The sequence below is a fragment of the Miniopterus natalensis genome, chromosome 4 (assembly GCF_054644295.1).
Source record: "Miniopterus natalensis isolate mMinNat1 chromosome 4, mMinNat1.hap1, whole genome shotgun sequence".
Lineage (NCBI taxonomy): Eukaryota > Metazoa > Chordata > Mammalia > Chiroptera > Miniopteridae > Miniopterus > Miniopterus natalensis.
The window spans coordinates 14,635,217-14,657,277 of NC_142084.1; the positions used below are offsets into that span (position 1 = coordinate 14,635,217).

Genomic DNA, 22,061 nt, shown 5'->3' on the forward strand with positions numbered 1-22,061 from the left:
GGATATGTGGAGAGCTGTGGAAGGAGGCAACTGGCATGCCCTTCATAATGATCTGCCTCCAGAAATTTCCCTTGGTACAGTGTTTGCCCTTTAAAAACCCCATGTAACGCCCCCACGCGCCCTTCCCCAGTTCCAGGTCCGTTCCCACCAGCAAACGCGGAATTTTCCTTTACACATTAACCTGCGGCTGTCTCTGTGCGTGTCCTCCGGGCCTCGAGGCCGGGCTCTCTGCTATCTCTGCACCTGGACCTGGCGGTACCCAGTCAAAACAGTGGGAGGGTGGAGGGCAAACCTCAGCCCGGCCTCTCGGTTTTTGTGGGTTTCAGCCGGACCCCAGGTGTTATTTTAGTGCAACTTTGGTATTTAATTTGAGGATGTGTGTGGATCAGAAGGAGAGACCAACACATTATTTTTTTTTCCCTTGGCCAAATGATTAAATTTAAAGTTCTAAAAAACGCACAGCTTGATCCAAAGCTGTGGCCAATTGGGAAGTGAGAAATGCCCCAACAATCCCTCCCATGCCCTGACCATCCGTCCTTAACCACCGGCCACCGCACGGGCCCATTACTGTGGGCATCGCCTGGCCGGTCTGTGGTTCGCAACCCACCAGAGCCCTGCGCCCAAGGCTCTTTCCCTTCCTGAAGGTGTACGTTGCACCTTTGCTGGATGAACATTCCACATATCTGTCTAATTTCTTACAGCCCTGAAAGCACATAACCAGCAGTTGCCCAGCCATGGCAGAAGGGGACGTCACCACGTTCACCGCCCTGACCGAGAAGTTTAATCTGCCTCTGGGTAATTACAAGAAGCCCAAACTTCTCTACTGCAGCAATGGGGGCCACTTCCTGAGGATCCTCCCAGATGGCACAGTGGATGGGACAAGGGACAAGAGCGACCAGCACAGTAAGCACCCATCTGTCTTGGAGCCTCTCACCTTTCTGGTGTCTTCCTTAGTCAAGGGTGGGGGAAGAGAGGATATCTAAATACTGGTACCCCCTTCTCCAGGGTCTATTAAGGCATGACACTCTCAGGGGCGGGGTGACATAAATGTGGAAAGGGTCTGGGTGTAGAAAATTGAGTTGTGAGGGCCAGAGCCTACCTAAAGGGGACTCTCTTGACTTACACAGCTGCTTTGAGATCAGATGTGGCGGCCAATGTTGAGTCATGCAGATTTCTGTAACTAGTGAAACCAGGGAACCGCCCCCCCTCCCCCCCAGGCTGGTCAGGGTCCTGTTTGCTCCAGGAGGGGAAGAGCCGCATGGGGCAGCGGCACTAGGCCTCACAAAAGACGTGGGCTCAGGTTCAAGTTTACTGACTCTCCAGGTTACCTTTCCACTGGGCTTGATTTGTGAAACCCTGGTTCAAATCGTAGACTTACACATCATAAATTATGAGCTTCTGCTCTGCGTATCATGCAGATGTGGTTGTGGTAACCGGGAGGGGTAAAGTCATTCCCCAGACCTTAAAGAAACTGGAGAGCTGGGATGATTCAAGCCAAAAGCTGAATATCTCTTCCGGGCTTTCCTGCCAATCCAGCTCTCAGACGGTGTTGATACATAGAGTTATAGCTTCAGAAAAAAGAAGCTTCTTGACTATCTAAGAATAAAAATGTCTTCCTTCTGCTTTAGTACTTCTGGCGTTAGGTGTCTGAGTCCTACTGTGATGTTATCGGGAATTCCCTGAGTTATCACTGAGGCATTAGATGTTATAGAGAAGCCAGAAGTCAGATCTGGCCCCTCCTAAGAGGCTCAAAAGGGCCAAACATCTCACAAATCAGGAGAGGGAAAGTATGGATGAAATTAGAAGACAGAACACAGCACAGGTAGAGAGTAATGTTCTGTAGGATGGCTTTAAAAAGGAATCCACAGCCCTGGCTGGTGTGGCTCAGTTGGTTGGGTGTCATTCTGTGCACCAAAAGGCCACTGGTCCGATTTCCGCCAGGGCGCATGCCTGGGTTGCAGGCTTGATCCCCAGGAAGGGGTGTGCAGGAGGCAGCCGATCGACGTTTTGCTCTCACATCAATGTTTCTCTCCCTCTGTCTTCCTCCCTCTTTCTCTCTCTCTAAAAATCAATAGAAAAATCTTTAAAAGAAAAAAATTTTTTTTTAATGGAATGCATATCACTGGCTTTGATCTGATGGTCTATATATCAGGTAGTCTTAATTATCCATGAAATATGCACCACAAACAGCAGGATCTAAGTACAAATGACCACTGCATTGTGCTCAGTCTCCACCCTCAGATGCACGGATAGTGAGGAGGGAAGCCGGTGTTTACAAAACCTTTGGCATTGTCCCTTCTTTCCCAGCTGGGGAGCAGGAGGGCTGAGGTTGGGGCTCGCAGCTGCAGAGTTAGAGGTACAGGGCTTTGCCTTGATGGCTTGTCTTCAAATGGGCCTTCTGAATGCCTGATCCCTGATGAAAAATAGGCACCAGAATGAGGCAAAAAAGACTCTGTTTAGTTGCTTCTGTCAACTGTACAGAAGCAACGTTTACTGCAAATAAATCGACTTAGATTGTAGTCTGTTGTGTCAGGCAAGCCACACAAGTTCTGTGATCTGCCCCACTCAACACCAGGGGAACAAGCTTTAATTTCTCTAAAGTTGTAAATGTTTCTAACAAGTTTTACCAATTTCCTGAACCAATGGGAATGCTCTCTGGTCCTCAGACTCTCAGGGGAAAGACAACCTTGGTGAAGCCCTCCTCAGGGTTGAGCTGGCTGTTTCGGGAAACCTTGAATTCTGGGGTAACAAGAGGTGAGGTTACAATTACAATGTCCACGTACTGGAATTTCTGTGCAAATGGCTTATGTCTTCATTGTTGTCATTCCATCATCAACATAGAGACTGCACTCTGGGTAGGTAGGAGTACTGAGGGCTCAGCCGCCTCACCTAGGATGTCAGGAACCCTTGGGATGCAGCATAAGGCGGCCTTAGGGGTGTGGACGAGGGGGTCCTGGATTCACTATTTGCCAGGTGAACCCGGGCAAGTTACTGAAACCTTCTGGCCTTATTATTCTCACTTATAAAATAATAATATCACTTGCCTCACATGTTTCTTGAGAGGATTAAATGAGATAATGTAATGAAAATTCTTGGCACAACCTCTAGGCCCAAAGTAAGCACATCTTGGTTAATATTGCTGGTGTTGTCACTGTGGTCATCACCAGGACTTACCCAGCAAATGCACTCCAGCATCTTCACCCCAGCATACACTCCAGCATAGTCACCCCAGCATAGTTACCCCAGCAGTCACCCCAGCATAGTCACCCCTGCATAGTTATCCCAGCAGTCACCCCAGCATAGTCACCCCAGCATAGTCACCCCAGCATAGTCACCCCAGCATATACTCCAGCATGGTCACCCCTGCATAGTTACCCCAGCAGTCACCCCAGCATATACTCCAGCATAGTCACCCCTGCATAGTTACCCCAGCAGTCACCCCAGCATAGTCACCCCTGCATAGTTATCCCAGCAGTCACCCCAGCATAGTCACCCCAGCATAGTCACCCCAGCATAGTCACCCCAGCATATACTCCAGCATAGTCACCCCAGCATAGTTACCCCAGCAGTCACCCCAGCATAGTCACCCCAGCATAGTCACCCCAGCATAGTTACCCCAGCATAGTCACCCCAGCATATACTCCAGCATAGTCACCCCAGCATATGGAAACACAGTATAACACTTAGGACCTTCCCTGTGTTTTCCTCTTCCGTCGTACTCCCTTCCAGCAAGGCCGGGGGTCTAACTTCTGGGTTTGATTCAATGCCTTTCGGACAACATGCAGAGCTGGGGTGCTGACCTATTTACTTATTCTAGGGCTAAGAACAAGGGCCAAGGACAGAAATCAGGGTAAGTGGGGTGAGGGAGCAGAAATCCCTCCCCGGACCGTGAGATGCCAGGAGAATGACATAATCCGCACACCCTCGGCCGTGTCACGGCCTGGGGTTAAGAGTCAGAAAGCTCGAGTTGACACTCCTCGTTGGCCCTCTCTAACTGGAGCAGCGCTGGACAATGGCCATTCCCTCCATTCCACGTAAAGTGCTCTGCAAAAGAGCTTCAAACCCCCAGCCCCGTGACCCTTCCGATCATCCTCTCCTATCTGGAACTTTAGATGTCCTGGGTGTTCCCAGCTGTCTTATCTTGTGGAACATATTGAGACTCAGTTTCCCCACCTGTGGAATGGGAATCCTAACACTGCCCTGTGTACTTCACAAGGCGGAAAATTCATGAGATCCTGCAGCTCCGAGGACGCCCTGGCTTGGATGCACCCACTGAATGTGGTTATGTCGCCCTCTCCTGCCCAGTGGCGGTACTGCCACAACCTTTCTGAATCAACCTGGACCTGCCTGGAATGGATGATCCCTGACTAACTGGTTAGCACAGTCTAGCAAGGGGATGGTTTATATTCCTTGAACATTAGTTTGAGCATGATTAGAGATTGTGGTCACAGGTAGAGAGCCACACTCTAAGACTTCCTTCAGGAAGAATCATTTCTAAAAGCCAATTAAATATTTAAACAAATCTACATAAATCATGCAAGATAGAGCTGTGTGCCTGCCAGCTCTACAATGCAAAAACAAAACAAAACAAAAAAAACAAATAAAAAAAACCTCCTTTCACAGCTTCTCTTTGTCCCCAAACAGCAGATCTGCCCTGGGCAAAATTGGGAAGTTTTCAATTTCATCTTCTACCTGAAGTTCCCTGGTACCTCACACAAGGCCTCCCCTGGAGTGGCAGAAACCTACAATGGATGCTTGTGCACAGGCCTCTGTAATGCAGCCCTGAGTGCAATGTCCCCACTGGTGGGGATTTCTGGCCTGTAGAGTAGATGTTTTTGTTTGCCCCTTTACAACTCCTCACATTACATGGTGGGCAGTTACCATTATGGGCTGTGAGCACTCATTCCATTACCATATTACAGATGCCAGGAAAATGCAGAGGGCAAGAGCTGTCCATTTGTGAGAAGGGGCATGGGTACGGGTTGTGAAAAGATTCATGTTGACACCCAGGGCTCTCCTTTGGGAGATGGGTAAATGGAGATGTCTTCCTGGAAGAGGAACAGGTGCAGGGAAAGACATTTCAGGGGTGCCTCGTGTACCAGGCAGCATTCCTTAGAGTTTTAATTCCACATTTATTGTGTGACTATTTAATGGTTTTCTCCCCCCACGGGCTTCTTGTGGACAGGGACTTAGAGTCCAACAATGTAATTTTTGTGGCTAGCACATTGCCTGACAGTTGGTATAATGTCCAATAAACATTAATTTGATGAGTCCATGAATTGTACTGGTGGCAGATAGATCCAAATTCAACAATATATTAAATGCCAATTGAGCACCTGGATGTGCCAGGCTCTGTGCCAGACTCTATCATTTCTGCCTAGCTACAGAGAGGTTACAAATTGTCATCACTCTGTGAACACGAAGCTAACAGGGCCTGTGACGAGCGAGTAACTGGTAAAGCTCGGCACAGAATTCCCAGCTTCTTCTTCCAAGACTAAGGCTCTCTCCATACCCACTACAGCCCCCAAAGTCAACACTGTGATACTGGTTTTGCCCCACAAACTTATTAAATAAACATACTGGATCTATGCAACCTGTCTTGTGGGTCAGATGCATGTAGGCGCAGGTCCCATCACCACTTACTAGTCCCGTGCAACCTTGGGGAAGTTACCTCCCCTCCACATGCCTCAGTTTCCTCATTTTATAAACAAGGGTGACAAAACCATTGACAAAACAAAAAGACAACCCACTGAATGGGAGAATATATTAGCCAAGAATATATCTGGTAAGGGGCAGATACCCAAAATATGTAAGAAACTAATACAACTCAATAATAAACAAACAAAATAAACAATCTGGTCAAAAAATGGGCAGAGGACATGAATAGACATTTCTCAAAAAAATGATTATGGATGGCCAACAGATATAAGAAAAGATGCTCAACATCACCAATCAGCAGGGAAATGCAAATTAAAACCACAATGAGGTACCACCTCATACCAGTCAGAATGAAGAATTATAGGGAACTTTCCAGAACACTCGGTGAGAGGTGGAGGAGCGGCGGCTTTCCGAGCTGCGTGCAGCAATGCGCTCTTTCCAGCTCCTCCACACCTCCCTCGGCCCGCTCCCCGGCTGTCAAAAATGGTTAAAGAAACCACTGACTATGATGTTTTGGGGGTGAAACCCAATGCACCCAGGAAGAATTGAAAAAGACTTACAGGAAGCTGGCCTTGAAGGACCACCTGATATGAATCCAAATGAAGAAAGAAGTTTAAGTAGATTTCCCAAGCCTGTGAAGTGCAATCTGATGCAAAGAAAATGTAATTATATGACAAAGGAGGAGAGCAAGCTGTTAAAGAAGGTGGAGCAGGTGGCGGTTTTGGCTCGTCCATGGACATCTTTGACATGTTTTTTGGAGGAGGAAGGATGCAGAGAGAAAGGAGAGGTACAAATGTTGTGCATCAGGTCTCAGTAACCTTAGAAGATTTATATAATGGTGCAACAAGAAAACTAGCTCTGCAGAAGAATGTCATTTGTGACTAATGTGAAGGCTGAGGTGGTAAGAAAGGAGCAGTCGAGTGCTGTCCCAATTGCCGAGGTACTGGACCTCAAATAAGAATTCATCAGATCGGACCAGGAATGGTTCAGCAAATTCGGTCTGTGTGCATGGAGTGCCAGGGCCATGGGGAACGGATCAGTCCTAAAGGGAGATGTAAAAGCTGCAACGGAAGGAAGGTAGTTCGAGAGGAGAAGATTCTAGAAGTTCATATTGATAAACGCATGAAAGATGGCCAGAAGATAGCATTCCATGGTGAAGGAGACCAAGAACCAGGACTGGAGCCAGGACGTATTATCATTGTTTTAGATCAAAAGGACCATGGTGGTTTCACTTGACGAGGAGAAGACCTTTTCCTGTGTATGGACATACAGCTGGCCGAAGCATTGTGTGGCTTTTGAAAACCAGTAGCTACGCCTCACAACCAAACCATAGTCATCACCTCTCATCCATGTCAGATTGTCAAGCATGGAGATATCAAGTGTGTGCTAAATGAAGGCATGCCGATGTATCGTAGACCATATGAAAAGGGTCACCTAATCATCGAATTCAAGGTAAACTTTCCTGAGAATGGCTTTCTCTCTCCTGACAAACTCTCTTTGCTAGAAAAACTCCTACCTGAAAGGAAGGAAGTAGAAGAGACTGATGAAATGGACCAGGTAGAACTGGTGGACTTTGATCCAAATCAAGAAAGATGGTGCCATTACAATGGGGAAGCACATGGGGATCATGAACCTCATCCTAGGGGTGGGTGTTCAGTGTCAGGCCTCTTAATGGGGCCAGGGAATAACACTTGCTGCTGGCCTTTTATATACAGTAGTGAATGAGGGAAGAACTATAATCACAATATGCTCACTACTTGCTATTGTTTTTGTTCTAACATTCAACTATAGTAGTGTTTTAGAAATTAAATGAAGAATTAACTCAAATATATATATAAAAAGAATTATAGATGGTCAACAGACATATGAAAAGATGCTCAACATCGCTAATCATCAGGGAGGTACACATTAAAACCACAGTGAGACACCACCTCACAGCAGTCAGAATGGCTATTATCAAAAAGTTTATAAATAACATGTGTAGCGAGGATGTGCACTATTGGTGGTGCAAACTGGTGCAGCCACTATGGAAACAGTATCGAGATTCCACAAAAAACTAAAACTAGATATACCTTATGACTCAGCAATTCCACTTCCAGATATTTAGCCAAAGGAAAACAAAAGCACTCATTAAACAGACACATGCACCCCTAAGTTCACTGCAACATTATTTACGATATCAAGATATGGAGGCAACGTAGGTGCCCATAGGTAGATGAATGGAAAAGATGTGCTACATATATACAACGGAATATTACACAGCGAGAAAAAAGAATGAAACCTTGCCATGTGTGACAACATAGACGGATCTAGAAAGTATCATGCCGAGTGAAATAGGTCAGACAAGGAAAGGCAAATGCTATATGGTTCCACTTACGTGTGGAATCTAAAAAAAACATAACACCACCAAAAAACCAGGCTCACTGAAACAGAGACAAAAGGGATGGTTACCAGAAGAGAGGGGGGTGGCGAGATGGGTGAAAAAGGTAAAGGGGGATATAATCAATAATATTGTGGTAAGTTTACACAGTGACAGATGATTATTAGGATCAGTGGGGTGATCACATTGTAAGGTATAAAAATGTCAAATCACCATCTTGGACACCTGAAAATAACATAACTAATATAATATTGTATTCCAACTATACTTAACAAATTGCAATTGAAAGAAAAAACAAAGATGACAAGGGTACATGTCTCGTAGGAAAGTAGGAATTTTAAATGTGATAGTGTTTGCAAAAGTGTTTGACACACTACCGGGCCCTCGATAAGGGCTGGAAAATGGTATTCAGCATGCTCATCCTCACGGCTAAGCTTCCTTGGCCTTCCTCCTCTCACTGATCTTTGGAGTCTGTGAAGTGAGATAGCTGCCACGCTTGCTCGCTAAACCGAGGGTGACTCTTCCTCTCAGTGGCTCTGGGACTGTCTAGGTTTGGCACCCTCAGGGCCTGGCACGTGGGTCTCATGTGGCCAGGCCCTGGCCCGGCAAGCCCTGCCCCGTCTAACCTCCCGCAGAGCACGCTGTCTCCGGTGCAGCAGGGAAAGCTCCGCGTCTGATTCCACTCCTTCTGCTGGAGTTTCCTCTCTGGCGACGGGGACCAGGACTTATTACAGTAACTGGAGAACAGTAATAAGCTCACAAGGGTCGCAAACCTGCCGCCGCCTCCTGCGGCCTGTGGCCCTCGCCTCCCCGAGTGAGCACGTAAGAGGCTGCGTGGGGAGCAGGATTACCGGCACAGCTCGCCACACAGATGGAAATGTTCTGAGCAAAGTGTGTGCCAATCAAATATTTATAAATCAAACCACATCCTAAAGGCACTAGGGGAGTTGGCTGGTCCAAAGAATGCTACTTTGCAGCCCTTTCTAAAGGGCAGGCTCCTTCTCTTCGGTGAAATCCCACCCGCCCCTCGTTTTCCAGGCAGTCAGACGTCCTTTCTCGGGTTTGCTGAGACTGGGCAGCTAATGGGAAGGGCACTCTGCCCCCCACCAGCCTGGGCTGAAAGTCAAGACGGCTTTTCACACGACCAGCACTGGCAAAGCGGAACCCTCCCGCCGGCCAGAGAGCAGAGCAGGTCCCCAGGCAGGAAAGCTCGCCCCAGCAGGGTGTTCTCCCCTCCGTGGGCTGTGACGCCAGAAGACTCCCTGCCCCTCCACCCTACACACACCCTTATCTGGTTATACAGAAGGATTTTTCTAGATAAACTGTTTAAAAATATATCACACAGTCCATGGACTGTAACAAAATTTTCCAGGCACCCTTTTCAGAGCCTAAAGGGGAAGCAGACGCCTGTACACATTCTAAGAAAAGTCTTTTTCAGGTATATATGTATTCCAAACCACTGGAATTTTTTTTCCATAAACTCAGGTTTTTTTCCTTCGCCGTCTTTCTCTAATGTTTTACGGAGCCCAGCTTGTGGCTGCGTTTTAATTATAAATGCCACTGACATAAAACAACCTCACGGAGCTCTGGATGAGGCTGACCTCACTTTGGGTAAACACGGCAAAGGACGGGAAGTCTCGACCCAGAATAAACCAGGCACGTAATCTCTTTTGGCCTCTCTGTGGAGAACAGAGTGGAAAGCAGGCTTAAAGGCCACCGATGCTACAGAAGCAGAACTTCCCTCTGCACATTTGTCTCACTAAATGTACCAGTTGTAATCTAACTTTTTAAAATTCCTAGAGCAGGGCGGCATGGCTCAGCTGGTTGAGCATCCATCCTGCGCACCAAGAGATCATCGGTTCCATTCCCAGTCAAGGCACATGCCCGGGTTGCAGGTTCGATCCCCAGTAGGGGGCCTGCAGGAGGCAGGCAATCGATGTTTCTCTCTCATCCATGTTTCTACCTCTCTCTCCCTCTCCCTTCCTCTCTCTAAAAAAGCAATTTAAAAACCCCCATAAAATTCCTAGAGCAGGGCAGGAAGATGAGAGTGAGGATGGCCTGGGGCTCGAATACAAGCTGCAGAGCCCCAAAGCTCACTTCTCTTGGCACTGACAAGCTCAAAACACCTTTTCCTTTCTACCCTTGGCAAGCAGGAGTCACATATCTTACTGCAAATAAACTACTGCTAAGAGCTAATGGAAGGCCCTGGAGAGCAGAACTAAAAACCGGAGATACAGACTTACAGTTGCTCAGAAAGAAGGTGAAACACCTAGTTAGGGGGCTGGCATATCCACTCAGAAGCTCTGGGTTCCCCTTTACGGAGGTTCCCCTAAGTGAAGACCCATGAAGGCGTCCAAAGGATGAGCCGGGCACCGGGAGGAGCACAATCCACAAGGGGGCCTTATACCTTTCAGTAATTTGACATGTATTTTTGACAAATAGGCCATCCCAAACCAGCACACCCTAATGCATTCCTAGTAAAGGAACAGGCTCCCGGGTTCTGTTGGCAATACGGTCACAAATCCACCAGACAAGCGCTTCCAACCTTCATACGGCACCGTTTTACAATGCTCTGTGAGCTGGATTCCTCTGAGAAATGTATGTCTTTCGCTAGAGTACCTTTTAAAATATTGCTTTCCATTCCTTCTGCTAAGTCAAAAGGTGCTGTCCCCAGTTCAGAACTGGGGAACAATAAGGACCCTATGGACTCAGTGACATATCTAATTTTTCAAAAAAGTACTCACCCCTTCAGGTTCGGCGTGCTTTAGAGCCACTGTCCTTGCTGGCCACAGGTAGCGAGCCCTAACCTCCCTGCTCTGGTGCTAACCTGGTGGAAGGTGCTGGGGAAGGAAACTGAGGAAAGGCGTGGCTTTAGTGGTCCCTCACCCCCGTCCTGCCTCACCAGCTTCCTGGTCCCCTGCCTGCCCCGCAGAAGACTCACCTTTATGGATACCCGTGTTCTGAACTAGATGGTCCCTGGGGTCAAGCCCGAGCTGGGTCATAGAGCATCCCAGGGGTCATCGGGAGCAAGAAGCAGAAGTCTTGGTCAGCTCTGAGTGTTTGCCCATTGATGAGGAACTGGGCTCTATATGTCAACCATCCCCCAAAAAGCACAAAGGAGAATTCTACCAACACCAGCAGCCCCGTCCCCCAGAGTTAACCAGTGTTACCAGCTGACAGCTCTGGCTTCAGAATTGTGTTTTCAAAGAAATGAAGAGTTGGGATGAAGGGAAAGTCCCCTCACTCCCCTCCCCAGCCCTAGTCTTCCTCTTCCCCCCCAGAGCAGCTGCTGTCTGAATTTGGTCTGTATCTGGAGTACATTTTTCTATTTACTCCCTATATATTCATGAGCTGTGCACGTTGGATTGTGATTTTTACAAAATTTTCATCAAGGATTTACTATATTCTTTTGCAATTTGTTTTCACTGTACATTATTTTCTGCTTCTCCTTGAAAGAAAAAAACATATATATATGGGGGGGGGGGAGAGAGAAAGGAAGAGTATTGTAGTTGTTGCACTTGTTTTTAGCACAAAAACAAGTGTTTGGGGTTTTTTGCTATTGCGTTGCTTTACCATTCACAGGGCCACCTGTACCCCTAACTGGGCGTATGCCCCGGAAGGCAGGGCCCTTGCCTAGCCCTGAGCTCAGCTCCCAGCACACCATAGCTGGCTAATGCGTGTGTGCTGACTGACTGGCTCTCCCCTCGGCTCCAAAAGGGAGGAGCTCCGGCGGCAGCCAGGCTGTGCGGCCAGCTCCTCCCTCTCCTTCTGAGCCCCTTTCTCGAGCTCTCTCCTTCCTACTCTTCCTTGGCAGCAGCTGCAGGGGGATGTAGGCTTGGAAAACTGGAATGAAGTCACACCAGGGAGCTGGACACCTAGCCGGTTACACGAGCAGCTCGGGCTGGGTGTTACTCCTTCCTGCCAGCCCTGCTCGCACAAGGATATATGTTTAGGAAACTTAGCCAGAAAGAAATCCAGTGAAAATGAGCTATGAAACTTGGACATCCTGGAGAAATAATATTTACAGAGGAAACTCTTGAGACGAACTCTCACCAGTGTAACAACCCTGGTGCTGGGGCTCATGGCCGAGAACTGACTCGTGTGCCAAGCAGCGCTGGCTCACACTCCGTGAGGCCTTTGCACAGCCAAAGGGGACTCCACAGACGGCAAAGTCAACCCGGCTCACCCCACAGCAAGATGAATGGGAACTATTTAAGGCATAGAACAGGCACGAACTACGAAATAAAAAGCTTTATAAAAATCTTCCTTGGTGATAAGAATGTGTCAGTGCAGGTTCGTCAGCTGTAACAAATGAACCACTCTGGTGGGGAGTGTTGATCATGGGGGAAGCTATGCATTTGGGGGGCAGGGGGGATATGGGAAATCTCTGCACCTTCCCCTCATTTTGCTATGAACCTAAAATTGCTCTAAAAGATAAAGTCTACTTTAAGAAAACACCTTCTTCGATTACCTAAAAGGATTTGCCCTTTGGGATTTATGTTGCACCTACAATGTGTTTGACTAAATACCGACCTATAGGGGTGGTCAATTGAAAAAAGTCCCAGGGAACTAACAACATGCTATGGCTACAAAAGGGATCCTGGAGCCTGGCCGGGCGTGGCTCAGCGGTTGAGCATCGACCTTAGGATCCAGGAGATTGAGGTTTGATTCCCGGTCAGGGCACATGCCCGGGTTGCGGGCTCGATCCCCAGCCGGAGGAGTGCAGGAGGCAGCCGATCAATGACTCTCTCATCATTGATGTTTCTCTCTCTCTTCCCCTCTCCCTTCCTCTCTCTGAAATCAATAAGGACATATTAAAAAAAAAAAAAAAAAAAAGGGATCCTGGATGACCATCTGGTATCTTGCGCATGTCTGAGCTTGAACACAAGGGAATCCAAGGAGGGAGTGAGTATGGCTTGACTGGGACCAATGCTTCCCATAACTGGAGCTCAGTGTATTTTATGAAAGAGAGGGAAAAGCAGGATATTTCGAATGCTTAAACCTGGGCCATGGTTTTACCCTTGGTTATAAGTATAACGTTGGGTAAGTCAAACTGTAGCCAAGCTTCAGTCTTCTCACCTGTAGGACACAGCCAGAGCCACCTTCCTCCAGGGGGTTCTGTGAGGAGCGATGAAGACACCTAAGCACAGGAGAAATGATAGTTAGTACTGGGCACGCTCCATGCATCGGATCATTTAATCCTCACAACAACTCCATGAAGCAGGTACTGTCAGTATAGGTAAGGAAACAGGGGTCAATAACTTGCCCAGTGATCTCACAGCTAACACATAGTCACACCAGAACTTAAACTCACGAAGTCTGATTATGGGGCCTACACCCTTAATTTTACACTATCTGTACCAAAATAGAAACTAGCGCCCTCGCTGCCTGGCCCATTGTAGATGCAATAAATGGTTATCCCCTTCCTTTGGTCTCCCTTAAACATACAGGATTATGCTGAGAAATTGATAGAAAAATGTATGTGAAAGTTATCTGAAAACCATAAATGAAAACACAGAGAATTTTTAAGAAATGCTTTATTGAGAGAAATTTACATACCATACAATTCACCCATTTAAAGTGAACGATTCAGTGGTTTTTCTTATATTCAGAGTTAAGCAACCATCTCCACGATCCATTTTAGACCATTTTCAGCACTCCAGAAAGAAGCCCTGTACCTCCTAAGAGAGAATTCTCCCTTCTCTCTCCCCCACTCCCCTTCTCAGCCCCTGGCTGCCACTAATCTACTTCTTGTCTCTATGTGTTTGCCTATTCTAGACATTTCACTTAAGTGGAATCACCAAATATGTGGTGTTTTGTGACTGGCTTCTTTCACTTAGCATGTTTTCAAGATTCATCCATGTGGTGGCATGCATCCGTACCTTGTTTCTTTTCATAGCTGAATAATATTCTATTGTATACAGTATTGTTATCAACTGTATTTACTTGCTTCATAGACTGTTAGAGCTAGAAAAACTTTAGAGATGGAATCCAGATGGCTCTCATTTTACCGATAAGAAAACTGTGGCCTAGAGGTTAAATAGCTTGGCCAAGGTCACATGAAGGGTTGGTGGCAGAGCCCATCCTTGAGCCTTACAATCCTCAACTTGGTCCCATCTTACTTCACTCTACAAGGCAATACTGGAAGCATAATTCAAAGTTCACAGCTTATTCATGATGGGCCAGGAGAGTCATCTCTGCAAATATTAGCAAAGCATGACTCATTAAACAAATATATATTGGCTGTCCCCTGAGGGCAGGGCACTCTGTGAGGTACTGGAGACCTAATTGGGAACAGGATAGACAAAACCCCTGTCCTTTCTCCCAAGTGCACATTTTCTTAGGGAGGCAGAAATAAATGAGTAACCCCTAAAGTGATTAATACTTTGTAAAAAGTGCCATGAAAGAAACAAACAAGGGACAGAGAAAGATGATGATGTGCAGACCAAGGTGGCAGTGGCAGGGATAGTGAGGTGGGGGGTGGGGTGGGAAGGGTGAAAGAAGCTTCTATATAGAATACACAGGGTACTTGGGTGGGAAGGGCCTCTCTGAGGAGGGGGTGTTAGGCTGAGGCCTGAGGAGCAGAAGGACCAACTTTGTATCAGGGCTAAGATGGTGCCAGATGTAGGGTAGAGCACGTGCAAAGATCCTGAGGTGGCAAAGAGCTTGGTGTGTTGCAGGAGTCAAATGGGTGAAGCAGTGACTGAGTGAGCAAGTGGTGTGATCTGAGGCTAGAACGGGGAGGGCCCAGATCACAACGGAGGCCCTTTGGCCTGTTCTCTCAGAGCTAACTGAAGTCAGGAGGACCTGTGGGAAAGGAGACTGGTGGCTTCCATTCTCCTTCCTATAAATGAGATAAACTCCATTTACCAGAGGAAGCTAGAGGAGGCCTGGAGTCTCTGTAGCAAAGACTTCCAAGGACAGGAAAACTGCATTTTCGGTAGCGTAATGCAACTATGTATCCCCCTTGGAATGAACCAGAAGATAAAGAAAACAGAGGGAAATAAGAAAATACAGACATATTAAAAGGGAAGTGGTTAAATGATTGTGGTATAGCCACATAATGGAACACAATTCAACTGGCAAAAAAGAGTGAGGTTAAATCCTTCGGTAATGAAATGGAAAGATCTCCAAAAACAAACAAACTCAGTGTGCAGAACTGTGTGTGTAGTATCTTACTACTTGTGTAAAAAAAGGCAGGAGGGAAAACATGTATTTTCTCATATATGCATGAAATTTGTCTAGAGGATGCATCTAAAATGTATCTAGGAGGGGTTTACTTGTTTGTCTTTGTCTCCCCAGGAGAAAGTGTCCTGGGAGGAAGGACAGGGTCTCATCTGTCCTGTTTACTGCTGTATCCCCATTGGTTGCAAATGGGAGGCTTTGAGGGGCAGGGGAGGCTTTTCACTGTCTCCTCTTATATTGTTTCCAAATTTGAAACATGAGAATATCATTCTTATTCAAAGAAGTTAAATAAATAAGGAAAATAAAGAAAAGGCCATGAGGGGGTCTAGATGTGCCAACCAAAACCCTGTGTTCTTTTCAGCTCCCTCTGCCCCTTGGCCTCTGACAAAGCTGACCTCTAGGTCAACTCATCTCCTGGTGGAACCACTTAGTGCTCACTGGTCCCTGGTCGAGATTTCACTCCTAGTCGTAACGATGGTTGTGACAGTCTAGTGACCAAAGAATTGTCCAGAAGAGTCCAAAATTAATTTTGATTCCCAAATGTGAACCATCAAAGCACCTCCCTCCAGAGCCACCCTGGAAAGAATGAACAAATGAATAATTTACCCAATGGGTATTGGACTCCGATTAGGTACCCAGCAGCGCGCAGTATCAGTGGGCGTAACTGGGGAGAGCGTAACTCAGGGTAGCTCGCATCCTTGCCCTCAAGCTCGAGGTCTCTCAACCTCGGCTGAATAACTCCTTATTGTGAAGGGCCACACTGTGCACTGTAGGATGTTTAGCAGCATCCCTGACCTCTACCTGCTGGATGCTAACAGCACCAGCCGACCCCTGGTGGGACCACCAAAAAGGTCTCCAGACATGGCCAAATGTCCCCTAGATAACAAAATCACTCCCCAGGTAAGAGCCTCACTCTCCCCATCAGAAGCCAGGGTTCCCCTCTGCCTCTACCCAGTTGGTTGCCACAGAGGGTGGGGGCATTGACTCAACTTGCCCAGGGGAAGCTCTCATTCCTGGAAGGCCCAGGCTGTCAAGAGACGCCCCCAAAGCAGGTTGATAACTGAGGCGGGACACACTGAGGCTGCCCAGGGGCCCGCTCCACAGGACCCCAGGCTGGCTGGGAACGGGAGCCCGGGGAAGTGAGTGCGGCTTCCTCCTGCGCTTACTTTCCTCCCGCTGACAAAGAGAGAGAAGGGAGAGAGGCGTCATTCTGTGACAAACGAGGACGGGCGGGCACGCCTGGTTCATCTCTCCTTCTCTCAAGAACATAATTCCCAATGGACAGCTTTCTTTGGAGGGCAAAGAAAAAGGAGCTGTATTTCTATGTTTTGACTCACCTGAGGCTCATCCTTGAGGGCCCTGAAATGAATGAGCAGGATTTTCCATGGCTAACTGTCCAGGCCGCCGGGCCCTGTTGGCAAAGGCCTAGTGTTTATTTACTTTTGCTCGTGTTATTTTTATTTCAGTTCAGCTGCAGCTCAGCGCGGAAAGCGTGGGGGAGGTGTATATAAAGAGCACCGAGAGTGGCCAGTACTTGGCCATGGACTCCGACGGGCTTTTGTACGGCTCGGTAAGTATGAGGCTGACACGCTTCCAGACTCGGCCAAGGTTTGAGGTTTCCAGAAATCTTGTTACGTTGAGTGATACACACTATAAAGCAACAATTAGTCTCTGTTTGTTATTTTTTCCAGTAGGATTCCTGCCTTCCACCCTGCCTTATTTTAGGCACAAACATAAAAGAGTTTCTTGTGGCATTCTCTCAAAATACTCAAACGGATTATCACATAGAGGAGACATTGATTGAAATTTTGGTAACTCATCCATCACTCATTGCAGAAGACCTAGTTCCACTTCACTCACTCATTCCAAAAATGTTTCTTGAGTACCCACCACATGTTATAGGCGTGGCCCCCTGTGCTTTTTATAAGAACTGCACAGCCCAGATTCTAGCAGTTAACATGTCACACATGAAACTTTGAAAGGGTCTCCTAAATAATATGTTCAATAAGTCAATTCTACAAACGTTTATCAAATGCCTCCAGTGTCTAAGTACAGCTAGGTACTGACAGGGATGTAAAGATGAATGAAACCACATCCCTGCCCTCGAGAAGCACAAAGAACTTATTCAGTAGCTGACATTCTCTAAATCACCGTCTCCATCCCTCTTCTAGTTAATGCTTTACATAGGTTTGACTCCGCTTATGGTGGTCTTTGTGAGAAAAGAACAGAAATAGAGGCAGTCAGAGTTTCCCCTTACTGGTATCTCTGGTACAAGATTTGACAAGAAAGAGAGTGGAAGCCAATGGCCCCAGGTTTTGAAATTATTTCTGGATTTCAATGATCTTTTCTCTGTATCCTAAGAACCGATAGTTAAGGCTTGGCTGTAACTCATAGGCCAAGACAAACCCGTTTCTTCCCTTTTATTAAGATGTATGTCTACAGAAAGGCAGCCAGGGGTGGGGTTTTAGTCTGGGGCTCCCTTTAATTTACATCAAATTGTCAAGAGGCAGTGGGCGCAGGAAACCCTCTCTTGAAGCTGTAATCTCAGCCAGAATTGGGAATGAGAACACAGTTCGGTGTTTTTTTTTTCACGCTCCCCACTAGGGGTCAGGAGCCAGGATCATCAGAGTTATAGGTAAGCTCTAGTAGGCTGTTTGCTGAAATACAGGACAACATGAGAGGGTTTGGAGCCAGGCAGTGACCACTACATAGGGAGCAGATTTTTTATTTTTAAAAGGTGCTTCTTTCAATTGGTAATAAAATCCATTGACCAATCAACCATTCATTCTCAGGCCTGTAATTGAATCTCATGCCTCTGCCACTTGGGCAAGTCAGTGACCCCCCCCCCCCCCCCCGAGCCTTGGCTCAAATGATGGTAATGGAAAGCAGCTACCCGAATACAGGGCTGAGGCGAGGCGGGAAGGCAACGAGCGGACCCGCCCACCAGCCCGGCCGGCGCAGGGAGGAGCCCCATCAACAGCAGCCGTGAAACAAATTATTTGTTTATACACCCCTTGCCCTCATTATTTCTTAGGTTATATATTAGAGTTTTATGGCTTTCCCTCTTTAAATCAGTTTTGATGTTTAGTATAACCTTCTTTTAGTTGTGTAAAAATACTGAGAGAGAACCTCCCAAATCCAATCTTCTGTAGGCTCCAAACATGCCCTTCTCCCACCATAGTCCTGGCTGTCGCTACAATTCACCTGAAATATTCAGTTGGTGACCTTAATATACGATGCCTCATAATTTCCCCACTGATAAAGACAGGTTCTAACATATCTCAGAGCTCAGTCTCATACTCTTAACCGACTTTAGGTATCAATCCATCCTGGTACAAATCTGTGTGTGTGCATGTGTGTATGTAAAGAACATATTTATTTTAAAAAATAAGTTTGAAAGGTTATATACCAAAACATGAACTCATTTATCTCTGAGGGTGGTAAATGGCTGATTTTATAATGTGTGGATGCCTTCCTGTATTTTCCGAGTTTCCTACAGCGGGTACACACCACCTATGTCACTGGGGGGAAGCACGCTAAATATAGAAAAGAAAATAATGAAAACAATTGCCATGAATCAACTGTTACTTCCCAGGCCCTTGGCATTGCTCATAATGTGCAAGGAGAGCTGACAAATCCTGGTTGGGGGACAGACGTAGCACCTCCGACTTGGCCTGCTGACTCAGCCTGTGACTCAGTCATTCTCTGTGTGGCTGCTACCGTAGTATAATGGAGACATCATGGGGGGCATGGCCATCCTCAGCCTTGTCACAGAGCGGGGGCCTGATGCCCAGTGAGGGACATCAGAGGGTGAGCCCTCCCACGCAGGTCCAAAATGGCCCACCTCCTCCCGCCCCTGACTGTGCATCAAACACTAATGTCTGGATTAGTTCCTTCAGAGGCATCAGAGTCACCCAATTAAATGTCACGTCTATGTCCCACCCTGTTCTAAGATGATCCAGTGTCTCACCCAGTTGTTACTGCACTGAACTCAGGTGACTAAGCAGCAGCTTGCTTCCTGTCACAGAGTTCCTTACCGATCAAAGGTAACTTGACTGAGGGCTTTACACGATCTCAAGAGTCAAATTAAATTCCCCACCTAGATGGTGAGCACCTTTTATTTGCAAGGTTCTGTGTCTAGGGGTAGATAAAAGGCTGACGAGATTCCACCTCTTCCCTCAGAAGGCCTTACAGTCTAATAGACAAACGTGCCTACAAACAGAGAACACGGGACAACAGGATTGGAAACCACCAGAAAGGGGCTCGCCAAGCACTGTGGGTGAAGAGACAATGTAGAGACCACATGACCTGGAATTGGAGCGAAGTCAATATAAATATTTTAATATACTTAACTGGTTTATATCCAAATATAATAAATGTAATTCTAAAATCCTGACGAATAGGAAGTCCAAATAACTGGGGTTCCTCCCATTCTCTAAGAGATACATTCCAAGTAAAAAAATAATTGTTGGTAGACTTTTTAAAAAAGCAACTGCTCTATTTAATATGTTGTAGCTATCTTTCCAGCTTAACAAATTTACAACTGAGTTGGATTCCACTGTATGTATGTACCACTATCTACTTAACCAATCACCTGTCCATGAGTATTTAGGTTATTTCCAGTTTGTTACCATTATATCCAAAGACTATCCTTGAAAATATAGTTTTACTCTTGCTCAGATATCTCTTAGGGGCCCATTCCTAGATGTGAAATTGCTGAGTGAAAGGTAATACACATTAAAACTCTGATACATATTGCCAAATTACCCTCAGAAAGTTTCCACCAATTTATCTCACCAACAGTGCACAAGAATGCCCATTTCCTACACTCTCACCAACACTAAGACTTGTAAACCTTTTTTCTCTTTGCAGATAGCATCGCCAACTTATGTTAAATCATATTTTAATTTGCATTTTCTTGCTAGTGAGATTGAATGTTTTCATAGGCTTTTTGCCAATTTTTAAAACAGCAGACATAGCATACCATTGTGATAGCATCCTAAGTCTATATCCATCTGGTCTCATCTATTTCTTGCTGTGTGTATGAACGTAAAGACGCAAGGAAAGATGTTTATCATCTGTTAACAGTTGTCTATATCTGGGTGGGTGGGCTTTGGGGTGGTTTCTTTTTTTTTCATTTTTTTTAAGTAAAATTGTAATTTTTAAAAAGTACAATTATTTTGATAAATATTAAAAGATAAAGCTCTTTTCATTTTTTAAAAAACTTTAAGTTCCAGGATGTGTTGTAGGCGTAGGGCACATTTTGTGCAAGCATTTATGTTGCCCATAATGCTAAGGTACAATCCTGCTATTGTTAGTGACAATCGCCAGGATAAAAAGTAATATTAGTAGGTTTCCATTTATTCTTCAAGTCCAAACTTAAAAGCCCCCACTGCATCACCGTCTGCTTTTACCTGGTTTGGACATTTTTCGTGGTCATGCCTGTGTGCCAACCCTCCACAGAGACAAAAGGCTCAGCCCACCCTTAATGTGCTTAGAGTCATTCAGGATCTCCGAATGGCAGACTATAGGGTCCTGAAGACCACAAATGGAAGGGGAGCTTATAACAATAGCAAATGTATATTGAAGACTCATTATGTGCTGGGTCCTGTTCTAAGTCCCCATTACCACCCCCAGAGATGGGCTCCCTTATTACCCTGATGTTACTGAAGAAGGAACGGAGGCACAGAGAGCCTCAGTAATTTGCCCAAGGTCACACAGCTTTAAGCAGAGAACCACCACCACCACCACCACCTAAAACCACTCACTGATAGTTTTATTCTCTTTTGGTTTTCCCTTTTTAGCAAACACCAAATGAGGAGTGTTTGTTCCTGGAAAGGCTGGAGGAAAACCATTACAACACCTACACATCCAAGAAGCACGCAGAAAAGAATTGGTTCGTTGGGCTCAAGAAAAATGGAAGCTGCAAGCGCGGTCCTCGGACTCACTATGGCCAGAAAGCAATCTTGTTTCTCCCCCTGCCAGTCTCCTCTGATTAGAGAAATCTGTTCCGAGTGCTGAGCACTCCAGAGGAGCCTGAAGGGGTCCTCGCCGGTTGACCCCAGAATGTTCCCTTGACCATTGGCTGCGCTAACCCCTGGCCCACAGAGCCCGAATCTGTAAGCAATGCGCTTCTAAAATGCCGTTCATTTTCTCGCAGAGCCCTTTACCCCAGCACAGTTTGGAACAGAGGGGACCAAATCGCTTCTAGGGGCCAACAGGCTGGTGGGTGTGGGTCTGGTTTGGAGGTCCAGTAGCCTCTGGACGCCCGCTGCAGGCTGAGTCCCTCAGAGCAAAGGTGGGGCCAAAAGAAGTGCGTTCAGGGGGCCGCCGAGGGGGTCCCTCTGCTGAGTAAAGCCTGTCCGCAGTTCTCCCAGACACCGGCCATGCTCCCTTTCACCCTACCCCACCCCACGAATATTAGCAGAGAGGCTTACGGCTAGGTTAGAGGAAGGCAGCGTCCCGAAAGGGATTAAGATGGCAGGGGGGCTGCCTTCTGGGCCTCGGTGCAGAACCAGCGACGGGCGGAGGCTCGGGCCGGGAAGCGGGCGAAACGCGGGCCCTTGGAAGTCCTCGCGCGGCCTTGACTTTCCGAAGGTTCTTTGGCAACAGGAGCCCCTGGGGGATGTCAGATGTCAGCACGAGAAGCGGGTTCTTGATCAAAAGGCATCGGATGCTGGTCAGTTCATTTGGGCCTGAGGAGTGGGTGTGGGAGCGATGGGAAAGGGAGACGGGGCTGAGGGGTTGTTGTCCTCTACAGAGGATGATTCTAGAAGTGAGAAGGAAAGAGAAGGGACGCCAGGAGGTGTGCTTGGCCACCAGAAAGTAGAGGCTTTGG

The 22,061-nt window shown here is 46.8% G+C and overlaps 1 protein-coding gene and 1 pseudogene across 1 annotated transcript; both read left to right on the forward strand.

Annotated features, from left to right (window-relative positions):
- Positions 1-722: 722 nt before the first annotated feature.
- FGF1 (fibroblast growth factor 1) lies at positions 723-21,361 on the forward strand. Its single transcript, XM_016205553.2, has 3 exons — positions 723-903; positions 16,690-16,793; positions 21,028-21,361. Exons 1-3 carry the CDS (start codon positions 735-737, stop codon positions 21,220-21,222), a joined length of 468 nt encoding a protein of 155 aa, XP_016061039.1. The 5' UTR covers positions 723-734; the 3' UTR covers positions 21,223-21,361.
- On the forward strand, positions 6,142-11,712 carry LOC107531482 (dnaJ homolog subfamily A member 1-like; annotated as a pseudogene).
- Positions 21,362-22,061: the final 700 nt, after the last annotated feature.

Excerpts from the sequence above, each read along its gene's own strand:
- FGF1 (XM_016205553.2), top strand. The coding sequence starts at position 735 with ATGGCAGAAGGGGACGTCACCACGTTCACCGCCCTGACCGAGAAGTTT. Across the intron at positions 904-16,689 it reads GGACAAGAGCGACCAGCACA|TTCAGCTGCAGCTCAGCGCG; the intron begins GTAAGCACCCAT and ends TTTTTATTTCAG. Across the intron at positions 16,794-21,027 it reads ACGGGCTTTTGTACGGCTCG|CAAACACCAAATGAGGAGTG; the intron begins GTAAGTATGAGG and ends TTCCCTTTTTAG.